Raw genomic sequence first — 26,329 nt, 5'->3', positions numbered from 1 at the left:
ACACGAATCTCGGGGGTGGGGCTGGGGCAGGAGACGAGAGCCGCGTGCGGCAGCAAGAGGCCCGGACTCGCCAGGGTTTCTCAGCACCACGGGTCCAGCCAGGCATGTTTGGCTTGAATAATATGAATAACCGTAACCAGTGTTTATTGAGCACCTGCTGCATGTCTGGCAGCCCTGACAAATACCTGAGAGGGAGGTGCCGTCACTCTACATGTGGGGAGACAGGTTTCGAGTTTAGGAAACTGGCCTAATATCGCAGACAGGAAGCGGCAGAGCTGGACTTCAAACCTAGCCAGAGAGCGCCTTTCGTTTGGGGAGGAGACGCCCTCCTGAAGGAGCTTTTCCTCCACTCGGGCAACAGCAGCGAGAGGGTAGGGTGTCTGAAGACACCTGCAGGCACTGGGGACTTCCTGTCTCCTGGGGATAAACGGAGAGCAGCTCGGAAAGAGGGGCTGCCCCAGCTCTAACCTCACAACCACTGTTCTTTCAATGAGACCAAAAGCACACCCTGGCCTTCCTCCTCCTTTAGAGGGAAGAATTTGGGGGTTTCTTCATTGCCTGGAGTGGGGGCTGCTCTAGGTGAAGTTTAAGAAATCATGGGGCTGCCCTGGGGACTGTCCAATCCTCCGGTGGCCACTATGGAGGGGAGGCGGCTCTTGCTGTGGGGATTCTACAGGTGGGGATGGGGGCTGGAGAAGTGGGGTGCACAGGCAGACTGCACCAGGGCAGTCCGCCCTGGCCTACAGCAGGGGGACGCGGGACGCCTCCCACAGGCGCCGGGCCAGCTCACCGGCCTGCTGCACCAGCACGTCGATGGGGATGACGGACAGGTGGAGGGCCAGCAGCTCGTGGCACCTGACAGCCTCCGCTGGGTGGCCCTTGCTGTAGTAACGCACGAGCTTCCTGGGGAAGGAAAAGGGATGGCAGGCTTAGTCAGGAGCAAGGCTACGGCACTCCCTGCAAAGCCGGTGGCCTCTCCCAGCACCATGCAGACACTGTCACCTCACTGGGCCCAGCACACGGCTGGCAAGGCCTTCCCCACCCCTCACTGACCTAACTGTAGAGGCTCAGCCCCAGGCCACTGTGGTCCATCCCTTCGGGTTAACCCTGTGTGGGGTCTGCTGACAGCAGCGTCCTAAGTAAGAATGCCACAGAGCCAGCAGGGAAGTTGTGAGGCCCCGTGCAGACATTTGCAAATGCTGCCAAGAGGGTGCCAAGAGCCAACCAAATGTGCTCCTCGCTCGCTTCCTCTCTCTGGACCAGGCCAGGCTATGCGGAGCTGGCACTTGTCACCATCACCCGTGTGCCCACTGTCCCCAACAGCCTTCTGATCGGCGTCACCTGTAGTAGTCTCCTCCCAGGATGCCCACGGGGGGCGAGTCATCGGAAAGGACAGGCACCTCGATTATCTGCAGTTTGTACCCCTGAGGAAGGAGGAAGAGGGTCTTGGTTGGGGAGGCGGTGGGTGTGGTGGGAGAGCATGGGATTGGGTTGGGCCCGGGTTCAGGGCTGGCTCAACCCTGCCTGGTGGGTACCTGCTGCTGGGAAAAATGCGTGCATCTCTTTACCTGGTTTTCTCATCTGTAACTTGGGACTAACGATAATCCCCAACAAACATTAGAAATAATGTATATAACGTTCCGAGCATCGTGCCTGGCACGTGGTAACTCTCATGCCCATCAGTGAGTGGACCTGGGTTAGTGACCAGCACGTGCTCAAGAGGGTGATCCAGGGAGGTGTCACAGAGAGCAAAGCATTATAAAAAGGCCCAAGTCTCCCTTTGAAAACGATGGTCTCTCGTCCTTGTGTCCATTCTAGGGCGGGGAATTCCCAGGGTGTGACAAGGAGAAGGGAGTCAAGATCCACTAAGCACCCAGTGTGTACCAGACACGCTCACAAGGGCACTGTGGGACCCGCCTGCAGGTGAGGAGGTGGACCTGGCAGTGATAAGTGGCCACACAAAGGCACAGGTGCAGCCAGACTGCTCACTGGGTCTCCCCCCCACAGCTCTGCCTCAGTCTGTGACCCCAGGGGGACAGCCATACACACGAAACCATGTTTTGCCCTACAAGCTAAGGTCAAGGTCATATATACACTGGGAACTTCTGAGGGCACAGAGCAAAGATGGGAGCTTGCAGGTCAAAAGAGTTGAGTCTGGATTCTGGCTCCATCACCAATGACCTCAGTGGCCCCGGCCATGGTGTTTGATCTCTAGGGCATCAGGGTCTCCTCCTGCGAAGTGGGTCATTGATACCTGCCCAAACCATTGTATGGGGCTTTGTGGATGCCAGGTTGTGAGAACAGCAGTGAGAGACCCCAATAACCATTTCCCTGTGGAAAGGGAGAGCTGTCACCACAGGGTCTCCTCTTTGCAGGAGCAGAGAGAGGGTAGGGAATGAGGGAGGGAGGGAAAGGTGCATGGGGACCAAAGACATGTGAGGGGTAGAAGGAATGACCCTTAGAGAGCTGGAATAATGACTAACAGTGACAAGTGAGAAAACAAAGAGAAACAGGAAAAGAAAGCAAACGAAAGAGGAAAGACACAGAGACAGAGCAAGAGTCAGAGCAAGAGAGAAAGGGGCTGGCGGAAGACACACACAGGAAGTCTCCACGCCCTGGGTGTACACTGTCGTAACAGTGAGGTCTAGAAAACAGGCCAGAAGGCAAGAGATCCGAGCCACAGTCAGCGTCGCCTTGGCAGGCTGGTTCATCGCTCTGAGCCTCCTGGGTGTTGTCCCCTGCTACGATGGGAATGACAGTGCTTCGTAAGTGCAGTGGACGATGACCAGGGACCACTGAGGAAGCACGTGACCTGAGCAGCCTTTCTCGCACGGGCGTGTGTCTCTGTTCTCACATTACCTGGACTCTGCCTTGTACGACAGCATGAGTCTTTTACACAGCTGGGTGGAGGGCTCAGAGTCTGTGTGGAAACAGGTCCCATACCAGCTGTGCCTGTCAGCTCCACCAGGGACAAGAAGAGATGAAGAGACAGACAGAACACAGTCCAGAAGAAAGGAATCCAAGCGTTACAGGAAGGGAAAGCATTTCAGGACCACGCTGGCCGGGGGCCTGGCCGCACCCACCGTCTCGTTCTGGAACCACAGGAAGTAGGAGCAGTAGAAGTCCCCCTCCTGGAACAGCAGCGTGGTGTAGCCCTTCTGCAGATACCTACGAGCCCGTCGGATCAGAGACCAGACCTGGGGAAAGGAGAGATCATGGCTGCCCTGACGGCCACCGCCTGCGGGGTCACTCTCTCCCCACGGCAGGGGCAGAGGTCAGGCTCTCGTCTCTGGGGGAAGAAAAGTCCTCAGAAGAGGAGCTCCTTGAAGGTCCAGGGCCTGTCCTGCTCTTCTCCCTTCGTGCCCAGGCATGGCCCTGGCTCAGAGCAGCAGCTGAAGAATAAATCCACGTTGGATGGATGGGTGGACTACCCCTCTAGTTACTGTGACGATAAAATATACGTAAAAACACTTTATATAACTGTACTATATAGACACACCAGCCATAAATTAGTAAACTCATCATTCAAGCCAGAATATAACCAAAGACACTGTCAATTAATATAGGAGGAGATGGAGGGGTGGCCCCCTGGAAACCCCTCCTTGCTGTCTAGGGCCAGCCACTCACCTGGTCCCCTTCCAGGCGGGGCCCCTTGGGTATAGGTTCTGTGCCGGGAAGGTGCTGGTAAAGTATGTAAACACATAGAGCACCCTGAACTAGGTACATCCACTGCTTCAGGGGTGAAGTCCAAACCAGGGCTCACCAAGGAGTGTGATGGAAACAGTGCCCGAGGGACAGCATGCCTTAGAGCCAGCCCCTCTGCCATGCTCTTGCCTAATTCAAAGCTTCCTGAGAGTGCCTGTAACCTGAGGGACGCAGCAGGGACAGCTGGCTCCCCCACTTCCTGGAGCCAGGAAAAGGCCTGATGAGGCTCTCACCAAAAAGCCGAGTGCAAGGCACACGCGCTTTACTCCAAAACCTGACCACAACGTAATGTCTAATCAAATCTGCAAACAGACACACGGATTTGCTATATCTTCAGGAAAGCAACTTGACAATGTGTATCAATAACCTTAAAAACATTCCTCCCATTTGACTTAGTAATTCCATTTCTGGGAATCTGTATCGAGAAAATAATCAGAGATGAGGACAAAGATGGATGCACGAAGGTGTGTGCTGCGGAATTATTTATAACAGCGAAAGCCTGGAAACAACGTAAGTGTTCAACGCTGGGGAAATGGCTAAGTAAATTATGTTACATTCGCATGATGGACTCTTGTGGGGCCGTTAAAAATCATGTTTATAAAGAATTAATGACATGAGGAAATGCATCTGATACGAAATGAAGTGCAACTGTGGTAAACACAATTGCATAGCCACAAAGAGCTCAACTACAATAAAATGCACAGGAAAGCAATGAAAGAAATGTACTGGGAGAACCCAACTGTCTCTGGAAAGAGGGATGAAGAAGATGGTGGGGCTGACGACGGTACCAGGAAATGAACCGTCTCTCAATGTTGTGCCACATACCGTGCTCAATATTTCACATGCACCATCTCAGGTATCTGTAACAATTCCAGGACATCAACAGTGTAACCATTCTCTTTCACAGATAAGGAAACATAACTTCGACTAAGGGATACCCCAACCACAGAGCGAGTGAGAGCCAGAGCTGGATCCCCAACACCGGCCTTTGGTCACCCATCTTATTTTACCGTTATTGATGTGCTTTCTTTGGACACACAAAAAAGTGTGTGTCTGTGTATATATCTAGTTTTTCAGAAAGTGGCAGAGGTCCTTCCTCCTCTCCACCAAGGATACTAGTTTGCCATGAAGAAGAGTCAGTTAAAGAGAACAGAAGAACCACCAGAGAATGTTTCCTTAGTAGAAAACTCTCAGTTTTAAGTTCTGAGATTAAGTTCTTAGTCCACTTGATTAAGCTGTGTTTCTTCTTTGTTTACTTAGTTCACCAAATGCTTGTTGAGCATCTGTTTATGCCCTGGCCATTTCCTCCTCTGACTTTGCTGTCCAGACTCTGCCAGTCCAGGACCTCAGAAAATACCCAGGAAGGTGCCCCCGGGCATCAGCGGGGGCCCAAATGGCTCTGGTGGCCGACTGGGGCCCGAGGGACAGAGATAAACTGCTATTCTTAGGAGCCTCCAGAGCTGGGCGCAGATGCTGACACAGGAGCACCGTAGGGGTGCAGGTGGGGTGTGCTCCAGAGCCTCAGGGGAGCCCCGAGAGCAGGGGCACTCGTCCTTCTGGGGCAGGGTGCAGGCCAGCACGTCGTGTCTTACGGGCAGTAAAGAGCACAGGGGCTGGGCAGTGGTTACCTTGGTTTTGACAAAGGCTGCCAGGGGCCCCTTGCCCAGCTCCGACGAAGTGCTTTCACTGCTGCTGAGGGAAGGGGCCACCATCTGGCCGGTTGTGCGGTCCACATAGATGAAGTGCACCAAGCCTGGGAAGTCTTCTAGGTAGGTGGAGGTCTGAGTTAAGGTGCTTGTAAGCCAGGAGCCGGGAGGACACTTCTCTGTCCCTGACCTAGGCTTCCAGCAAGGGTAGGCAGTGGAGTCGGAGGCCAGGCCTACCGTGCCCACCTCTCCTCGAAGGTTTCCACTTCAGCCACCCCCCGAGGAGCTCCCCTTCCAGATCTCTCTGTACCTCCTAACCCCCAACGCTGAGAAGTTCTGAGACGCAAATACGATAGATCCATGACATTAGAAGATTTAATACGGGGTGTTCTGGACCCGACAGGAACATGGTATGTTCCTATTTTATGATTTTCAAGAGGAACGAGTTTAAATTATACACATGGTGAGGCTGGTGTGAGAGCAGAGCTACACAGCTAGTGAGTGAGCCTCGCTGACCACCCAACACACACCTCACCGTGATTCTGTCACCGTGAACTTTGTTCCATCTCTGCACTTCACCTCGAGTGGTTGGAAGGTCCTATTTGAGAGGGGAACAGATACCCATGGAAGGGCAGTGGCTGGTGGCTAACAAGGCTGTCTGTCATCCCTTTCACTGAAGACAGAAGTTTCAGTGAACTGGAGGCCTGAGCCTTTAGAGATTTTAATACAGGAAAAGCTGCTTTGTATAAAGTTCCAGGGGCATTCTGTGTTCAATAAAACCCATGTTCTATAATAACAGGGGCAACTAGGTCTTGGACACGGTTTTTTAAACAAGAATAAGCGTATTTCCTGTAGGCCTTCTCAGAGCCTTCACGTTCTGCTGTGAACTGTCGCCTCTGAGGAGGAAGACGCGGCCCCCAGGACCCTGCCCTTGTGGAAGACCCATCACCACTTTGCTGGCTGGACACTGACAACACTAATTCCAAGGCTTTTATGAAGTGACTTTGGGACACCAGGGATTTCTGTAAGTTCGGCCTTGGAGTGTTCCTACAGAGAGGCTTCCAGGACACTATCTCCTATATTTTTCCTCAGAGCAAAGCTGAGGTGCTGCAATATGTAGTCTCCCATCCTTCAGAGTCAGCAGGTGGAGGACACGGGCAGACACGAGGGCTTTTCTGGACAGGCCTGGGGCTCAGACATGAGGATATGACACCATGGTAACGTTCCTCCTGCTCTTCACCAACAGAAAGTCCTTCCAGTCCATCAGCTTTTCTCTGGGGGGGAAGCGGGGGTGTGGGAAGGTGTCCCGCCCCCCACCCCGGCTATCGAGGGGCCACACCCACACTTACTGCATGAGTGTCTGGACCTGGTCCTGCAGGTGCTGGGGCAGCTGTGGGCCTCCCTGGCCCGGAGCCGTGGTCAGGAAGCTGAGACGGTAGATGGTGCAAAGCTGCCGCTTCAGCTTCCCGCACGCCTGGAGCAGCCTGTACACAGGGAGGGAGGGTGTCACAGCGGACGGGTCCTGGGAGAGCATGTGGTGCTCCTGCTCCTGCACTGATGACAGACCCGCCTAGCACAGCACCTCATCCCCGTGTGGACACGGCTGACGAAGCACTCCCTTACCCCCAATGACCCAGGAGGCAGCTTCCCAGTTTTTCCCCAAGGTGGAGTTCCAAATACTTGGGATGAAGGACATGGAGACTCATCCAACTCCACAGTTTATTTTACCAATAAATGAAGGGAAGGGACATGCTTGAGGTCGAACTGCGTCAGTGCTGACTCAGTGAAGCTGGGCCAGAACCGGGCCTTCCACCTCCGTGTGGGTCCTCACGGTCCCGCTCCTCGCCTCTCACCACTCTACCTCCCCACCTCCTCCAGCGTCTGCGAGCTGGACCTCGCTCTCCCAGGGTGCCCTCCCCCTCGGAAGCGCCTTCCTGAGCACTGGCTCCTTCTTGGCCTGAGGAAACTTGCCCGTCTGCCCAAACCTTCCCCACTGTCCTCAGAGCCCACTACGCACTCCAAGGACGATCCGGGTTCAGTTCTGGAGAAGGCCTTGGTCTTGAACTCCAGCCAGGTGCTCTGTAGGAGGGCAGGGGACAGGTCAGCCCACAGTGAGGTCCAGGAGAGGCCTTCTCCACATCTCAGGCTCTGAGAGGCACCGAGCCTCTCAATGGCTTCTTCAGGCCCCGCACACATCCGCACGCGCACAGCCATAGCTGGGTCTCTGGCATGTCCCCCCAGCTCTCTGTACCGCACTGTACACCACATTCTACTCACTCGGCAGGCGTTTATTTCAAGAGCGGTTTCTGTGTGACAAGTACTGGGCTCATTGCCTGGCTGGCAGACACATAAACTAATGCTGTCAGTGACAGGGAAGTGACCTGAGGGAGGGTGGACATGGGGCAGGCGCTGGGCACTGAGGAGCACCCTGGGCCATCTCCTTAAAGGGGAACCTTGCATTCCATCACGGTGCCACCGCGATGCCCCCAAGTATGGTGAGATGCTCAGCCTTCCGACTGCTCTGAGTGGGCCCTCTGGGGCTCCAGCCGCTTGCTCTGTCTCCTCCACTCCTTCTGCTCATTTTGGGACCGACATGCACTGCAGCTACAGTGAATCTCTGCTCTGCACACAGACCCGAGCACTGCCAGCTGCTGAACAAGCACTCTACCCCCCTGAACTTCCTCCCAGGCTCATCACTAGACTGCGCCCTGCTTTCTAGGCTTACGCACTGTCCCTGGTCTCCTGGCCTCGTCTCCCACCTGGGCTCTAAGTCCCCTGGGGTGGGAGCGGGCTGCGTCCTGCACTTGTGTGTGACCTGCCATGCTGCGAGGGTGTGGGGGGCAGACCACTGGCCTTCACTGAGTCCGCGGGTCAGGCTCTGGTCCCACTGCTCACCAGCCGAGGAATCTTGGCCAGGTCACCATCTAAGCCCCAGTTTCCTCACCTAAAAAGTGGGAACTATTTGTGTTCTGCCCAACTCACATAAAAATGTTCTGAAATGTTAGTTTTTGTTGTCGTTTCCTAACGGAGAAACAAGGTCCCACCAGCTGTGGTGGGGCAGAGGTAGGACCCAGAGCCTTTGTCCCCTCGCTGGTGTGAACAGAACAGGCCCTGCCTCCTCCTGAATCTGGTGGGAATCTGGTCTCACCTGAATCTCTTGTCCCCCGCGATTTTTGACGAACTTGTCCATCCTCTGGCGTAGGTCCCCCATGAGCGGGTGGGACCGCAGGGAGCTCCCAGCCTCCTGACCCTCCTTCAGCTTCTTCTCCAGCAGGGAAAAGCCATCCAGCAGCTGATACAGGACCTGGGCCAGGGGCGTGCTGGGGCTCTAAGGGACGAAGCAGAGGCAGGGGACGGGCAGCCTGGTGGGGGGGTGTCCAGGCGGCAGCGTCACTGGGGCCGGCGGGGGGCACCCATACCTTGGTCAGGAGCACCATGTTAATGCCTGGCCACAGGGGCAGGCAGTACATGGTGTGGGGCATCATGGGGCAGTAAGTCTCCTTCACATTGGCATCCAGGAAAATCCTCTGGGGGATGGCAGCTGCTAGGGAGCCAGGGAACAGCGTTTGGAGGGTGTCTTCAGCGACCTGTGGAGGAAGAGGAGCTGCCGTGGGAAGGCTGGGGGATCTGTCAGGCCACCTCCGCACGTCAGACATACCCATGGATACCCACAGGGAGCAAACAGTTTAGCTCCAAGAAATTGCAGCTCTTTGATCCCTGAACTCTGCTGACAGTGCCTAAGCAGCTCCAATTCTAATGTCTGCCTCTCTCTCAGCTTCTTCTGGGCCTTTCTACCCAGAGTCAGGACTGGATGCCAAGCAGGGGCAGTGGGTGGTACAGAAAGGACAAAACAGGCAGGAGAAACAGACAGGGGCAGAGTGAGAGGGAGAGGCTCCCTCCCCATGTCTTCAGACGACACTTGAAAGTTAAGTAACAGTCTGTCATTTCAACCACTCTCAGAACATCCTGACAGCCATTCCAATGGGGAAACTGAGGCATAAAATGACTAAATGAGCAAGACTCCAGCCTTATGGAAGGCTCTGAGCAAGAAACCTTTAGTGGGCAAAAGCAGAGAATTAAGGACATTATTAGAGATGCCACCAAAACTCCTCTATAAGGATGTCACTGCAGTCTTATGATAACAGCTAAAAACTGCATACAAAGTACTAGTTGTTCTGGGGATTTGCTAAATAAGTAGTAACATGCACGTGATGGACGCCTTGGGTATATATATAAAATCACAGGAAAGACTAGAAGGAAATACCCCCAAATCTAGTAGTTAACATCCAGGAGAGGGACTGACAGTGATTTTTATTCCTTTTCCATATTTTACTTTTGTTATTTCCCAATTTTTCTATAAGGAATATATTTACTTTCTCATTAAAAACAAATTAAAAATTCAGTTGGACTTTCACTCAAGAACAGTGAGGAGGGTAGGGCTTTCTCAGGAGTGGAGGTCACCCCCTGCCCCCAACCCCCGCTTCTGGGCTGAGCTCTGTCTCCTGCACTGGTCAGCCCTGAGGAGGCAGGAGGAAGGCCAGTGCTGGTGGGGTCACCCAGAAGAGAAACCCTGGGAGTCCCAGCGCCCGCTGCAGCTTCTCAGATCAGCACGTGCCCTGGCACCCCTTACCCCCAGGAGAAACTCACCTGGACCAGGGAGGCATCACTGGGCGGGGTGCCCCCGTCCAGCCAGACGGTGCTACCTGCAGGCCACAGGTAATAAAATAACAACATAAATAACCGGAAAACGTAAACAATGGCTCAGTAGCATGTCAGAGGGGAGTGTGGAGCAGAGATGGCCCCGCCCCATCAGCAGCTCTGAGCACCTGGCAGGGGTAAGGGCACTTAGTATGGGCTGGAGCAGCACTGCCCTTCTCGTCCTATCCCAAGCCAGCCAGTGCAGGCGAACTCTGCGCTACCGGGACTGAAGCAGCCTGGGCTGGGAAGACAAGCTCCCCGTCTCCCAAAGCCAGCTGCTGGGAGCAAGCGCCTGAGGGTGCACCTGGCAATGTGGGGGGCACGTTCCTTGGCCCCCTCCTGGCCCCCTCAATCCTCTCCTTGTTTCTGCTCTATTCCTTCAGGCCCCTTCCTGGCTGTAACACTGCCTCTTCACTAGAAGGCAGCGCACGGTCCACATTTCCCCAGGCATTTTACTGAGCACCTATTATGTGCGTGCTGGGAATTGAGTGACGTTTCCTTTCCTAGTACAGTTCATAATAACCTACTGAACTCACTATATATTGGAAATATGTTTGTAATAACAGTGTTCTCTCATAGTCTATTGCAAATACTATTATTTATAACCACGTTTCTCTGGGGAAGCCTGTTCCTGTTTCAAACACTTGATTTACAAACGGGTGAGTGCACCTCAAGCCATTCGTAAGCTGAGTTCCGTGCACTGTAGAATGGCATTCTTTACAGCTCTGAGGCATAAAAACCCACTGAGAGAAAGGGGCAAGGAGGATCGTGATGAATGAGGGGAAGGAGAAGAAAAGGGAACTGCAGCAATCATTCCACAGTGGTGCTTCTCAATGTGTTTTGGGCTCGCTGCGCAGCTTAGAGAACTGAGGACAGCTAGGGACCCTGGCCCTAGAGAAACATACAAGCACATATGAATTGGCATATGATCTTGGGCGTCCCAGGCTCTTTGCAACCCGGCCAAGGACCTAAAGAACTTCTAACCTAGTGATTTTCAACTATGGCTGCGCATGAGGTTTTTTGAAAATCCTGATGCCCAGGCCACGCTCCAGACCAGTTAAGTCAGAATCTCTGGCACAGGCCCAGCTTCCGTAATTTTTAAAGATCCCAGGTGAGCCCACTGTGCAGCCGGGGTGAGCACCACTGTTCTAACCTAAATCTGTGCATAGCAGTGGTTCCCATCTTGGGCCTCACTGGGGAACTTCTAAAAGTATTCACACCTGCTCCCCAGCCCTTGGACTATACAGCTGGTCTGGCGGAAGCGGCCCAGGTCATTCTAATGTACACCCGCGGTTGGGAACCACTGGCTTAAGGAAGACATCCAGTAAATTCCTTTCAAAACTCAGTCCCGAAGAAGTTTCTCCTCCTGAATCTCTGGCCTTCTGTCTCCTATCGGATGACGTGAACATACCTCTTCTCTAAGAACTTCACAAATAAACGTGATGCCCCGTCATAGTGACGACAGGAGTCTAGGCTTTGGCTCACCTTCTCTAAGCAATGTTGCCCTTTTCTGTTTTGTTGATAGCATTCTAAATATTTTCAGTTTCTTGTTGTTTATCCACATACTTTGAAAAAACAGGTAAGGTATAAACTATAGAGAATGAATATTTATATTTTAAAACACTGTACTTGAAATCAAATGATTGTTACTTTTTAATTACTTGATTACTTATTAATTGCAAAAAACACACATATGAGATGAATTTTTAAATGAAATCGGCTTGTCATAGACAGTTTTAGCAGTCATTTGAGTGGCCTTGATAGTCCCTGAATTCAAGCTGGAGCTGGCAGGGTAGACAGAGGGGCTGCTGCTGACAGTGTCTTGTTCTCCAGGAACCTGGGTGTCTATACCTGTCCTTACCAGGCAGGGGGTCCTCTGGACCCTAAGACAGATTCCCTATGGGTTCCATTTGGCATCTGTCTCTGCCCTGCCCGCCCCTCCAGGTCTCACCTGAACCTGAACTCTGCTCCCCTGGGGAAGGAGCTGGCGTGAAGTACTCCTCAGGGAGGGAGAAGCTGTCTGTCTCCTGGGGGGAGAAAGGGGCTGCTGGGGATGTGGGCTCAACCCTGGTCCCCACTCTCTGGGGAGGGGCAGACCCTTCCATTCCCTCTCCGCCCTTCCCTGCTGGGTGGGTGCACAGCACATACAGTTCCTGCAGAACTCCTGGCAGGGCCTGAGGAACGGGGGCTCCAGGCCGGCTGCAGAGGGATATTCTGGCTGCTGCGGGACCTCCGTGGAGAAGGCTGTGACAAGCACGGAAGACTGGTTAGAGCATGTCGGACAGGCACCACCTCCCAGCACTTCCCAGCACAGCCCAGAGCAGAGGGACAGGCATGTCCCCACTGCACCTCACAGCCTGGTGTGCGTTCTCACGTTCCAGGGATGTTTCAATTCTCAGTGGTCTAGTCTTTCTCCAGAACCACTAAAATCGCACCCTATTGGCATCCAATCCACCACCTTTGATGACAGTGATGGTGACAGTGGTGGCTAGCACTTACTGAGTGTCCCCTCAGTAAGTGCTGGGCACTGCTGGGCTCTTGGTAAACTGTCTCCTTTATTCTTCAAAACAACCCTGAGAGGTAGATGCCATCACTACCCCATGGCACAGATAAAGGAACCAAGGCTCAGGTGGGGCAAGGACCTGCCCAGCTCACACAGCTAGCTAGGGGGTGAAGCTGGGATGATCGGACTCCAAAAATCTGGACTTGTAACCCATGCATTCTAGAATTCTCCTTGCATCTGAAAGCACCAGAAAAAAACGTCAGGCCCGATCATGTGCCCAGAACTGTGACTCAGGAACCAAAGCCTCTCCAGCTGCCTGCCCAGCACCCTCCAGACTGGTTTCTGGGGCTGTCTCACTGATGGCCTCCTGCTGCCCAGAGAGCTGCCCGAGACCTGAGTGTTGCCATCTTCTGCAGTGCTCTCGCTGGGGTAGAGGTCCTGAACCAGGAGGATGAGGGCAAGGAGGTCGGCTGGGCGCAGGGAGCTGGCATTGTGGCTGCAGAGAGAACAGGTGGCTATTCAGCACATGCCTGGTACCCCCAGTGTCCTGCAGGTGGCAGTGGACGGGGACAGGTTGGTTAAGGGAATCTGGAGTATGGTCCCTACCCTCAAGGAGTTTACAAATATGCCAACTGACCTCACTGATTTTGGAGAAAGGCAAGGTAGAAATAAAATTAACTCATTGATTTTTAAAATAAAACTTGGTTCTGATAAAAAAAAAATTACCAGTGGGAAAGCACCAGGGACCAGGAGCAGCGTTATCAGGAAGTCCTAAATTCAGACTCAGACAGTGTTCCAGGAAGAAATCATTCAGAGAAGGGAGTGAGCTGAGAGGGGTTGAAGAATTGAGGAATCTGAGAAGGCTTCACAGAAGACACGGGTCTTGAAGGTTTTCTTGGCCAGGGAAGTGGTGCTTTTCAGGGGGGGTAAATGTGAGGGGCCAGGAGGCCTCAGGCTCACCTGGAGTAGAAAGCCAGCAACTTGGAGTGGACGACCAGGAAGGCGTGCAGGGCCTCCTCGCCAGCCCGTGCAGGGCTGGAGTTGATAGCCTGGATGACGTGCCGCTCCAGAGCCTCTATGCACAGCTCACAGAGCTGAGGGTGAATCAGCCGCTCCACAGCCTGGCCAGAGGTGGGCAGGGAGAGAAAGCCATGTCATCTACCACCCTCTCTTGCTGCGTGCCCTGGCTGGTGGGGACATTCACTCAGTCACCTGAGCGCACACTAGGTGCCAGACACTTGGAAACAGGGAGACTCAGACCAGCAGTCTGGGCATTGGACTCTAATGGATGATTCAGATAATATGCAAGGAAAAAGACAAATAAGTGCCAACTTTAATAAGTGCTGTGTAGGAAATAGATAGTACTGGACTAGAGAACACAGCAGAGACCTACTTGGGTAAGGTGTACAAAGAAAATGTCCCTGAGGAGGTAATCTTTACCTGATAGCTAAAGAACAAGAAAATCCTGTCAGAGAAGGGGGCGGGGCATGCTATAAGCAGAAGAAAGAGCATATGCAAAGGCACTGAGGCAGGGAGAGAGTTTGGAGTAGTGCTGTCCGACTGATGTATGAGGCAAGCACAATTCAAATTTTTCTAGTAACTACGTTAAAAAGTAGTAATTTATTTCACACAATACATCTAAAATGTTACCATTTCAACATACAATATGAAATCATTATTACTGGGATATTTGACGTTCTTTTTTTGTTACTAAACCCTCAAAACCCAAATACTCAATAGCCACATGTAGCTAATGACGACCATACTGCACAGAGTTACATGGAGAGTACTCCTGAAATGGGAAGAAGTTGCAGGTGGCCAGTACATAGGACAAGAGAGGCATGAGAAAGGCTGGGGTGACAGGCAGTGAGAGATCATACAAGTCCTGGTAGGTGCTGCGAAAGAGTGTGGATTGTATCTTAACTGCATTAGATTACCTCCTACCAGAAGCCTTCCCCGATGTCCAGAAAGTTGAGCATGCCATCCTTTGTGCCACTGTGGATTTTGAGGAGAAACCTAATATGGCAGCACCCAGGAAATTTTATTGTATCTTTTAGTATATATGTAAAGCTGGTTTCCCCTCAAGGGCAGGGACTGTGTTTATTCATGTCTGTATTCCCAGGGCCTAGCACACCTCTTAGCATAGAGTGGGTACTACATGTTTATTGGAAGAGTGAGTGAGGGATATGAAAATGAGTTCCTTCAGATCTATTTTCCAGTTCACTAATTCTCTTTCTAGCCATGTCTCATCTACCATTTAACCCTTCCCTTGAGGTTTTCATTTTAACAATTATGTTTTCATTTCGTAAATACCTACATTATGGGTTCTTTTTTTAGCTTTTATATCTTTTAATAGGTCATAGTTATTTTATATTCGGTACCTAACAATTTCAGTATATCAAGCTCCTTGGGATCTAAATCTGTTGGTGATTGATTCCTGACTCTCACTCAGGGAGGCTTCTTTTCTTGTGCATTTGATCATTAGTTGTGAGCTCCTATTTGTTTGCTCTTAATCTGTCCTCTAAAGCAGGGGCTTTCGAAGTGTAGTTCTTGGACCAGCATAGTCAGTGTCACCTGGGAACTTGTTAGAAACGCCAATTCTAGAGCATCCCCACTACCGCCCCCAACTGAATGAGAAAAGCGGGGCCCAGAAACCTGTACCTAACAAGCCTCCAGATGATTCTGCTGCAAACGGGAGTGTGAGAACCACTGATGTAGAGAATTTATGTTTGTCTACACGGGCCAGGGAGTGCTACTGACAACAGCCACGTTAGCTCCTCAGGTCTGGGTGGGAGGAGCAGCGCAGGCGCAGCTTTCCCACGGTGCTGCTGGCCTCAGGCTGAGTTGCTGCTTGTAGTGTTGCTATCACCATTTGCACTCAGGCAATCCTGCCTCTAGTGATGCTTAGTTTTCACTACGTCCCACTCCAGTTTCAACGCAATGGAAGTTTTTGGGAGGAGGGGTTGTGGTTGAAGGGGCTATCTTCTGAGGTTTCTGTAATTTACTGTGAGCCCAAACACTGCATTAAAAATCTGTTCTATCCAGGACCTCGCTGTTTTATTGGAGGAAGGCCCATCAGAGTACCAAACCCACCATGTGGTCAGAAAGAGCAACTCTCGAATGGCATGAGTTTGAGGTTCTGCCTGTGACCTCATTCATTGGGGGGTCAAAACATGGTCTTAAAGCTGCACAACCCTGCTGACCTGACACTTCCTTGGTCTAAGGACTCCCGCACCCTGTAGTCACCTCCACAGCAAAACACTGCTCCTGTTCCCGCAGGCGACTGTAGGTCCACAGTAGGCTCTGGAAATGCTCCCACACTTTGATGCGCTGCTCAAGGTCTGGGGGCCGCAGTCTGGGGGCAGAGTGGGAGGCACTCGTGAAAAAGCTGGTTGTCCCCAGCCTCAACCAAAGGAGCACAGTCCTAGATCACTGTCAGGGCTGGGTGAGCACATGTAATACAACTAAATAACTGGGAGAGCCCACAGAGCACAGAGCAGGCCGTGCCCTGACTGGGGAGTGGAGTGGGATGGGCACGGAACCAGGAGCCAGGAGACTGAGCAAGCGTTGCACTTCTCAGTCTTTCTCACACAGATATGACACAAAGCCAATGAGAGAGACCCAGGAAGGAGCCAGGGGCAGAGTGCAGATGGGCAGTGGGCATAAACTGCCTCAAGAAGGTGCTTAGCAAAGGACCAGAGCACTCACTCCTTTCGGATGAGCTGGCCGTCCACAGTGACCAGCCCGAAGTGCACCTCAAACAGGTACTTGAGCACGCGCAGCTGCTGCCGCAGGTCCCCCTCGCCCTCTGTGTGGTCTCCGCTGATGGCGATGAACAGGCACTCTCCGAACTGCAGGCACAGCGGGCTCCTAGCAGCTGGCCCCAGGGGACCCCCTCACAGGCCCTGATGCCTGGGGGCTGCAGGGGAGGCTCAGGTCCCAGGGGATTGGGTGAGACACAGTTTCTGCCTTCTGAAGGAGTGTCAAGCTCAAGATCAGGGGGAAGGAGGCACGTGGACTGCCGTGGAGCTGAGGGAAGAGGGACACAGGCCCCCAGGACCACACACTCACCAGGTGGAGGACATACAGGCAGCTGCCATTTTCTGTTGAGAAGCAGGTGTATGTGTCTGACAGCTTCTCCAGCATCGTCATGGAGGAGATAATGAGCGGGGCCAGGAGGGTACTGAGCTGGTCCTCCAAGGCGGGAAGCTATGAAAGGGGAAGAAAAATTACACGGCTTAATGTGCCAGACCCTGGGGACAAAGGAAAGGATATGACATGCCACCAAGAGTCTCCATAGTTTTAGACCCACCTGGGAGGGTATCAGTGTCCTGACAGAGAATGGGGCCGAAAAACACTGCCCCCAAACCTTGGGTGGTAGTTAGGAAGGCTGGGAGGGACCAGCCAACTAATTGTGCTGTTCAGGCTCTGAATCTAGAAGGGAACGTTAAGGGATTAGACCACATGTCCACAGCAGAATGCTTGGGGCATTTAATGGAGAGCTGGTCATTAGAGAGTTCACTACATGAACCAAAGTCCATGCCCTTTGCTGCAGAAATTCTGCAGGGGGATCTATCCTAAGGTAAATGACCAGAGAGAGGGGCAAAGACACATGTCCAAGGCTGGTCACTTTTATATGTTTCTGTACTTTCCCTATTTCTATAACAAGCAGACTTTCACTTTTTGTAAGCTCCTCCCCCATTCATTCCCTCTACCCTCCAAAATAAGGAACAAAACCAATACAACCAAAAAGAAACGGGACAAATGTGTTGGAAATCTGCCAATAAAATAGGATAAAGCCAGTGGAATGGTAATAGTTCAAATGTGCAATATTGGAATGGAAAAGAGGGAAACAGCTGACCTTCCTCAGGCTGACTCCGGGAGCCGTGCCTGAAATATGGAGAAAACAGAGTCTTCACCTGGAGCTGGTGAAATCTACAAGGAGCTGACTGAGTAAGACCTTCCCTTGAAAAGCAAAACAGGCAAGCAGCCAGGGGCAGCGTGCAGCTTTTCAAACATGAGTGCTCACCGCACTGCGCAGCACCTTTTCTTCCAACATTCTCAGCATTCAGGAACCAAGGTCTGTGTCCAGCTGCTGCAGTCTGTGAGTCAAGCTTGAACAGTGGTTCCTTCGCATCATTCAGATCTCAGCTCAGATGGCTCCTCTTCTGATCCATCACCCACCCTCAGACCACCCTGCCCCAGTCAGTCCCCATCCTATCGCAGGTTTAACTTCTTCAGACCATTTATCACTTTCTGAACTCATGGTGCTTTTTAGGTTCACTGTATGTTGTCCCTCTTTAGCCTCTAATTCCGTGAGAGCGGGGCATGTTGCTATGGTCACTGTTTTACCCCCCGAGACTGGCACATAGTAGGTTCTCAATATTTGTTGACTGTCCTTCCAGATAGGCAAATGTTTGTTGAATTAGTCACACACCACAATTTTCTTGAACTGTCATGAACAAATTATATTAATAGAAAAGTCCCTTAAAAATCTAGATGGTGGGAGCTGGCCCAGTGGCTCAGGCAGTTGGAACTCCGTGCTCCTAACTCCGAAGGCTGCCAGTTTGATTCCCACATGGGCCAGTGGGCTCTCAACCACAAGGTTGCCGGTTTGACTCCCGCAAGGGATGGTGGGCTGTGCCCCCTGCAACTAGCAACGGCTGCGCCCTTCAAACTAAGATTGAAAGGACAACAACTTGACTGGGGAAAAAGTCCTGGAAGTACACACTGTTCCCCAATAAAGTCCTGTTTAAAAAAAAAAATCTAGATTGTGTACAGCAATTCGATTTAAAAGTAGTAGCTTTTTCTGCAGGTGTAGCAAGAAATTTTTCTGGGGGGAGATGAAAATATTTGGTGTAGGCAGAGCAAAAAGGCACATGCTTGTATATTAGTTGGTGGAATTATATAGCGGCACGGTATCTTTGAATGACTTTTGAATCATGTTTCTATTTTTAGGAACTCATCTTAAGGAAATAATCAGATGTGGAATAAAATTCAAGCACAAATGTTCCCTAAAGCAATAGTTACAGCAAACTACAAGCAATACACATGTCTAGTAATGGGGAAATGGTTAAATAAATGATGAGGCATTTATTCATACACTGGAATGTTTCCATTAAGACTTACGCTTTTGAAAATATTTAACAAAATGGAATAATGCTTTAGATATAATGGCAAGTGAAGAAAAAAAAAGGAAATAAAACTGTAAATGTGGCATGATCCCAACTATATATAAAAGTTAAAGACCCAAAGAAAATATATTAAAGAGCTAATAGCTATGGGTAGTAAAATTATGGGTCATTTAAAAACTATTTCTCTGTGTTTCCAAATTTCCTACAATTAATTCACATTATTTATAGAATCAAGAAAAAAAATGTGTTGTGTATATAAAAAATAAAACTTCAAAGACTTTTTTTCTTTACACTAATCATTTAGAAACTGAAAAATCAGGAGGATATTAGTTTGTTCCTTTACCAGGTTTTCATTAAACAGGAAATAAAACATCATCAAAAAACTAGCTGAAGTAACAGATTAAGAACTGAAATACTTAAACGTTCTTAATTTAAAAATTGCACATGTTGACTGCTAAAAAAATAACAGAGCCTATCAAATAGACCTGCTTTTTAGTTTCAACAAAACCATTTAAATGTCCATGATCTTGGATACCTTGTTAGATTCCTAACAATTGGAACACGAATACAAGTGATGTTGAGGTGAATTAACTGCAGAAGTGAAGCTGGTTCAGCTGATGGTTCAGCCTGTTAGAGCAGGAAGGGCTCTGCCAGGCAACCAGTCTCTGCTGCTGTGGAAACGCAAGCACACCTCTACGCATCCCCAATAGAGATTTTTTTAACCCAAAATTAATCTGGAGAAATTTTTCAAAATAAATGACTCCTTCAAAATGTCGAATGGAAATTATGTCTCTGAGTTGTAATATTAAAGTATTAAATTGGATGTCCAAATGCAAAACACAAACAAAAAACAATACCTTGCACTATAATAAAAAGTAAAAATGCATCATTAGAGCTAATATAAAACCTAAAACTACAAAACTTCCAGAAGGAAATATAGGGAAAACTCTTTGTGATCTTGGGTTGGACAAAGATTTCTTAGATATGCCACCAAAAGCATTATCCATAAAAGCAAAAACAAACAAAAAAGATAAATTGGAGTTATCAAAATTAAAAACTTCTGCTCTTAAAGACTGTTAAGTGGATGCAAAGACAACGCATAGACTGGAAGAAAATATCTACAAAATATATATGACTAAAGCACTTGTATCCAAAATATATAAGAAACTCTCAAAACTCAATAAAAATAATAAACAATCAACCCAATAAAAAATGGGTGAAAGATTTGACCAGAAACTTCATTAAAGAAGATATAAAGATGGAAAACAAATACATAAAAAGATGTTCAAAATCATTAGTCACGAAGAAAATGAAAATTAAAACACAACGAATCTGTCACGAACAAATTATATTAATAGAAAAGTCACTTTCTATTAGATATCCATATATTAGAATGACTAAATTTAAAAAGATTGACTGCAGCAAGAGTTAGCGAGGACAAAGAGGAAATGGAACTCTCATATACTACTAGTGAAATATAAAATGATACAACCTCTTTGGAAAAGTTGGGCAGTTTCTTAAAAAGTTTAACATACATGATCCTACATGATGCAGCCACGCTACGCTACAGATTTACCCATGAAAAATGAAAGCCGATGTCCACACAGAGACCTGTATGTGAAAGTGCACAGCTGCTTTATGTGTAAGAGTAAAAACTGGAAGCAATCCGGATGTTGTTACGATCAACAGATAAATGGAGGAAGAAACTGTGGTGTAGTGATCCAACAGACAACTGAAAGGGAATGAACTACTGATACACGCTACCAGAGATGACTCTCAGAATAATTAGGCTGAGTGAAAGAAGCTAGACCAAACCAAAACCAAAACCTAACCCCGAGCCCATACTGTATGAGTTCATCATATAAAAGTCTATAAAATACAAACTCATCTACTGTGACAGAAAGTAGACCCATGGTTGCCTGAGTGGGGGTGGCGGGGTGAAGGAGGATCACAGACTTTAGAGATGGTGGATATGCTCATTTTTTTGACTGTGATGGAATCGTAGGTACATGGACACAATAAAGTGTGTCAAATTGTACATTCTGAGTATGTGCAGGTTATAGTATGTCCATTGTACCTTAACATGGCTGTTACAAAAATTAATGTCAAGCTTATGCTAAACTTTTTAGGTAGAGAAACTGGTGAGATTATATTTCTCTGTTGTGTGATTAACGTTCTTCCTTCTCCTGCCCTCATTTAGCCTAGTGAGTTCTGGGGTGGGGTAGGGGGTACAGGGTGTAGTCACTGCACTCAAGAGCATCAGGAGGCCGACCCCTGAGGCTGTGGGGCCGTGTGTGAGGGATGCTGGACCACACACACCGCCATTAATTCCCGTGGCTGGGCCAGGAGTTTCTCCTGCCTCTTGGTAGTTCTGTGCTGTCCCCGCCCACCCACCCCTCCTGTCCAGCACTCACCTCTTCTCCCTCATTCTCTGAGGGACTGAACTTCAGCCGCAGACTCTCTTCAAACTCCTCATCTGTCCAGTAGAAGAGGATCTCAGCACCCTCTGTGGCCACCAAGATGCACTTCATCTGCCAGGGAGAAGCAAGGTCAAGGTCACCCCCATGTCTCTAAGCTGGGCCTGAGTCACGAAGAGGATCCTAATCCCAGCGCATGCCTGCTGGGCTCTGACTGCGCGCCAGGCACTACCACACGGGCTTCCCTGGTGTTATTTCGTGGCACTCTCACGACGCCTTGATAAAGGAGGAACCTTTAGTTCCTGCCATCCTACAGGGCAGGATGTGGTACAGCCTGAAGTGGCAGGGCTGGGATCCAGACCCAGGCCTGTCTGAGGCGAAGGCTGGGGCTGTTTCCTCTGTTTTCCCCACAGCATCAGACCCACTACGGGCCTCCTGGACCGAAGCTAAGGAAGGACCCAGCTCTCGATCTGGACACAGAGTCAACTGCACAGGGAGGCAGTCTGGCGGCAGACAGTCAGAGCCTGGTCTGGAATGGAGCGCGGCTTGTGCACCTGCCTCTGGGCAGTCCAGAAGTGCTTCTCCTCAAGTCGAAAACAGCTCCAGCAGACGAGCTTCAAAGCCCACGAGGAGTGGATGTAGCATTACAGGAATTTCAATCACAAGGTCCCCCTGCTCTGCATGGAAACAGGCTGACCTTCTCCACGTTTCTCCCACCTGCTTAGCTGCTGCGTCTTCAGTCACATCCTCCAGTATCTCTGGTCCCTCTGAACCTCCTGCCCCACCACTCACACAGGTGTCCTCTATGACACACACTTTAATGCCTGATTATACAAAATGTGTTTTATTTTCCACCAACTGGTAGATTCTTAATCCCGAGTTTCCCCCACTGTGCCTTGTTCCTCTGGGTGAAGGAAGTCAGTGGTCCTCTCCCCCTCGGGGGAGGCCAGAGCTCTCAGGCCAGCTGCCTGCAGCTGAGAGAACCCCAGGCAGGGGCTTCAAACCTCCTCGTGTACCCATGTGCCACACAGACGTGACCATGCTGCACGTGTGCTATGATTAGCAAGCTCTGTTCTGACTCTTTCGTGAGTGGAGGTCAGTTTCCTCAACAGGATCATAGCACCTCGAGGTCTCAGACTCAGTTACACTTTTTAGGATTCCCTAGGAGACCAGCTTAGTGGTACTTACTGAATTCCCCCCAAATCTCTAGCTTATCAACTCCAACTCAGGGTACCTGGCCTTAAGGTGTTTCCAGCACAGTGAAAAAGAGCATGTCGCCTATTCCCGTGGAATTGCTAAACACGAGGCAGACTGAGAGAGCAAGGGAGTGTGAAGAGGTTGCTGGATTAGGGCAAGTGGACCTGGAAGAGGCTCACCTGGGACTGCCAGGTGAGTGTGACAAAGATGGGGGCTCGAGGCGCCAGGCTGATGGGCAGGGAGTCTCAGGGCTGGGAATGGCGGGCTATGGAATGGAGGCCGTGGTTAACAGCGAGAGCCCCGGTAAGGGCGTGGGAAGTGGTGTGCGCGTCCTCGATGGGGAGGTTAAAGTTATGGAGGCCCATCATCCTGGTGTGGGGTCCTGAGGACCCACTCCTTGGTGGAGGCTAGGAGAAGGAGGGGCAGATTCAGAGGTGTAGCTTAGAGACACAGCAGGCCTGGATGCAAAGGAGGAAGGACAGAAGAGGCAAAATTGACATGAGGATGCAGAGCTGGGCAGGGGTGGGGAAGAAAGGGCCCTGCAGAGCCCAGGAGGGCTCAGCCCACTGCCTGCGACTCTGTCCAGCTCCCACAGCCCCTGAGTAGCCCCCGAGTGGGTGCTGCCTGCCTCCGTCCACCCCAGATCAGGCACGATCATCTACCTTGGTAAGGAGCACCGCGGAGCTTCCAGACGGCCAGAGGTTCAGAAAGGCCTGCGGTAGACAGACTCGGTGGGTCCTGCAAATGCTTAAAACAGAGAGGTCATGAGGCCAAGCAGAGGTCCTTGCTCTGACTGTTGCCTGTTCCTGGGATTGGACAAGGTGGTGAAGGGCTGAGTGGTCCAAGGTCTCTCTCTGGCCCTGCGGCAGTCCGCTCAGAACATCCTCCCGGTGGCCTGAGGTGACTGAGTGCCCTGTATCCCTCCCACAGTGGAGACCAGGAACCCGGCCAGCACAGTCCTTTGGGCGTAGCAGGCGCCCACAAACCTGAATTTCCACCTACAGTTTCCTTCCAAGACTTCTCATTTCACTGTGGGTCACTCAGAGCCATGGTGTGGGCAGCAGACCCGCCCTGAGCAGCCCCAGGGAGTGTGTCAGCACTGTCAGGAGACAGCAGAGCACAACCCAGGCGCGTGGGGAAGCAGTCCCAGAAGAGAGCGGGTATCTGGGGATGATGCGATGAATGGCAGTAAATAAGCCAACACAAAAGGAACCTGAGAGCCAGTTCTAGTTTTGGCTTTGCCAAGACCCTTACACCTCTCTGAACTTCAAACTCCTGCTGTGAAAGGGAGAGAAATCCACTCCACCTCCCTACAGGGTTATAGTGACTATAAGCAGGCAGGCCTTCCCTCAGCAAACTCTCTTTCTTACATAGAGTTGGGGGCCGTGGGGGGGGGGGGGGGTGGGTCTTTATTCTTAACCCGCGGCCCTTCATGAAATTAACAGGATGAATTAAACTGGTTCCAGATCATTCACATTTTGATGACAAAAGACAAGAACAATATAAAGAGTTAGCTTAATTAGGAAACCAACCAGACTCGGCACATGAGAGGCATGAAAGGGCATTAGCGGCTCAGCATCTTGTGCAACATAACTGAGACTGACAACACCGGCATCGCTGGCCTTAACGCCGTCTTCCCAGAACAAACGGGAGTGCGTTTCAGTGGACATTAGGTTCTACCTTTTATTCCAACAGTCTGATGGTAAGAGCATCTCACCGGTGTCATTTTATGATCCCCCTGTTCTCCTCCCCACCCTGCTCTCGGGAGGGAACCCAGGGCACACTGGAGCTATAGAGGGCACCCACCAACCTGGGGGAACCCTCGGGGCTTTTTCACCATCCTGCCCAGCAAACCGCCCCCAACGACCGGCCGCCGCTCCTGCCCCCAGCAGCTCCATCTCGGCCCCGCTCCCTTAGGGCCTCGGTCTTGCCCCCGCTGGGCTGCAGGACCCAGGAGGGAGAATCCGCGAACGCGAGTGAGCATTTCGCCTCCGTGGGCCCCCAATGGCAGCATTCCTGTTTGCCGTCCTCTCCAGTTTACGCAGCAGTTTCGCCCCCAAATCCTCCCAGACCTCACAGCTACCCTGGGAAGAAGGCCCGGCTTGTGGCACCCGCCCCACTTCGGAGCTGCAGAAACTTTGTGAGAAGTTGAAGCGACGAACCTACGGCCACACAGCCCGGGTGGAGGGTGAAGCTGGTGGTGGGGCCCGCTCCCCCAGTTCCGGGAGGGCCGCGCGGGGGTCCCGGAGGTAGCCGGGCCGCCCACGGAGTGGGCAGCCGAGGTCGGCGCCGGATCAGTGGAGGAGACCCACGGACCAGATCGCGGCCCAAACACCGCCTAACCAGCCCCTGGCCCGGGGCCGCGCTTCCGGGTGGGCCCACGTGACCTCCCACGTGACCGCCCAGCCCGGGGAGGGGCTGGAAGCCGCGACACAGCTTCGTAGGTTCGAGCCCCGCCCCTGCCTTGGTGAGCTTTTGCCGGAGGTGCAGTTTGCTGCGGCTTAGTTGTCCGGCCCAGCGAATACTGACTCCTGCTGTCGCGTGGCCACCTTCATCCTGTCATCAAGGAGGGCGCCAAAGGATTGGGGGACTCGGCCACAACTATCGGGGGCACCTGCTGCGTCCGGCACTGTGCTAGGCCCTTCCCCTTGCTTTAGTTCAAGCAATTTCCCACTGAGGCACTGGGAACTTCCCCATTTAGCCGCATTTTAGAGAAGAGGAAACTGATGCCCAAAGAGAAGAAATAACTTGCTGAGGGGCCAAATTAGGATGAGCACCCTGGTCTCCCGGTTCCTGGCTGGGCTCTTACCCACTGGCTTTACTTGATGAACTGCAAGTCTGGACGAGAGCTGCGTATTTCCCTGACCTCCTGGGGAGGAGACACACTGCAGAAGGGCCCAGCTGCCACCAGAGTGCCAGCGCTGGAATTTCTTTTTAAGTGTTCTCAATCCATTTTGGGGGTTGGGGGTGCACATTACGGGCTTCGTTTTGAACCGGTGTTTGCAAGATTTTCTTAAACAGTGTGTACATTTGTAGTGTCTGAAAGTGGGGCTGGAGCTGATGAAGGTCATGAAGGAACTAAATGCACACACCCAAGTCACCCCTCAGTGCCCTGGTGCCTCCTGGGAACTTTGAATTTTGGGGACCATCTGGGGTACAGCAGATCGAGCGCCCTCTGGGCAAAGGCAGGGGCCAAGAATTAATGCCTCTGCCACTTGCAGAGAAAGCCAACATCACTCCTCCTCCCCTTCCCCGTTCACTGCCCACCCCTGGCAGCCCACCTTAGCCCAAACCTTCCAACTCCCCATCTACAGCACATAGCCCGACTGCAGGCACCTCTGTCTCCCACCCACAGTTGAGATCTTCTGGCTGTGCACTCTTTATCCTATTATTTTTCACTCACCATGTTTCTCTTAAGTCAAACTCTTCATAACCATGAATTTCAGTGGTTGAATAAATTCCATCAAATGGATATGCTGCTATTTACTTATTCCCTCCCTCTACTAGCCCATTTTCCACCAGCAATGTATAAGGGTTCCAATTTCTCCACATTTGCGTGAACACTTGTTATTGTCTATTTTAGCCCTTCTAGTGGGTGTGAAGTGATATCTCATTGTGATTTTGATTTGTGTTTCTCTAATGCTTAATGATGTTTAGTATCTTTTCATGTGCTTTGCAGCCTTTTGTATATCTTCTTTGGAGAAATGTCTTTTCAAATCTTTTGTCCATTTTAAAATTAATTGTCTTTTTATTATTGAGTTGTAAGAGTTCTTTATATATCCTGGATATATCTTATTTCTCTTATTAGATATATGACTTGCATAATTTTTCTCCCTTTATATGGTTTGTCTTTTCACTTAATGGTATCTCTTGTAGCACAAAAGTTTTCAATTTTGATGTAATCTAATTTATCTATTTGTGTCCAGGTTTTTGTGTCAACATAAGTTTTTATTTCTCTTGGGTAAATACCTAGGAGTGGGATGACTGGGATGTATGGAAAAATGTATGTTTAAGTTTATATTAAGCTGC

The 26,329-nt window shown here is 50.9% G+C and overlaps 1 protein-coding gene across 8 annotated transcripts; it reads right to left on the bottom strand.

Annotated features, from left to right (window-relative positions):
- Positions 1–122: 122 nt before the first annotated feature.
- On the bottom strand, positions 123–24,679 carry HPS1 (HPS1 biogenesis of lysosomal organelles complex 3 subunit 1). 8 transcript variants are annotated; one of them, XM_033130687.1, is made up of 20 exons: positions 24,463–24,679; positions 22,963–23,047; positions 21,101–21,217; positions 16,624–16,761; positions 16,261–16,403; positions 15,799–15,907; positions 13,513–13,673; positions 12,910–13,048; positions 12,198–12,293; positions 12,001–12,076; positions 9,999–10,054; positions 8,771–8,938; positions 8,500–8,679; positions 7,369–7,430; positions 6,701–6,835; positions 6,560–6,625; positions 5,334–5,478; positions 3,084–3,197; positions 1,342–1,424; positions 123–903 (listed from the first exon to the last, which is right to left on the bottom strand). In XM_033130687.1, exons 3-20 carry the CDS (start codon positions 21,215–21,217, stop codon positions 741–743), a joined length of 2,151 nt encoding a protein of 716 aa, XP_032986578.1. In that variant the 5' UTR covers positions 22,963–23,047; positions 24,463–24,679; the 3' UTR covers positions 123–740. The 8 variants fall into 8 exon arrangements, with proteins under 8 accessions (XP_032986578.1, XP_032986580.1, XP_032986579.1 ...); XM_033130689.1 differs by having other exon boundaries at positions 22,963–23,038; XM_033130688.1 differs by having other exon boundaries at positions 24,467–24,679.
- Positions 24,680–26,329: the final 1,650 nt, after the last annotated feature.

The sequence above is a fragment of the Rhinolophus ferrumequinum genome, chromosome 16, assembly GCF_004115265.2.
Source record: "Rhinolophus ferrumequinum isolate MPI-CBG mRhiFer1 chromosome 16, mRhiFer1_v1.p, whole genome shotgun sequence".
NCBI lineage: Eukaryota > Metazoa > Chordata > Mammalia > Chiroptera > Rhinolophidae > Rhinolophus > Rhinolophus ferrumequinum.
Note: the sequence above shows the minus strand (reverse complement) of the source record. Positions and strands in the feature narration are given on the sequence as shown.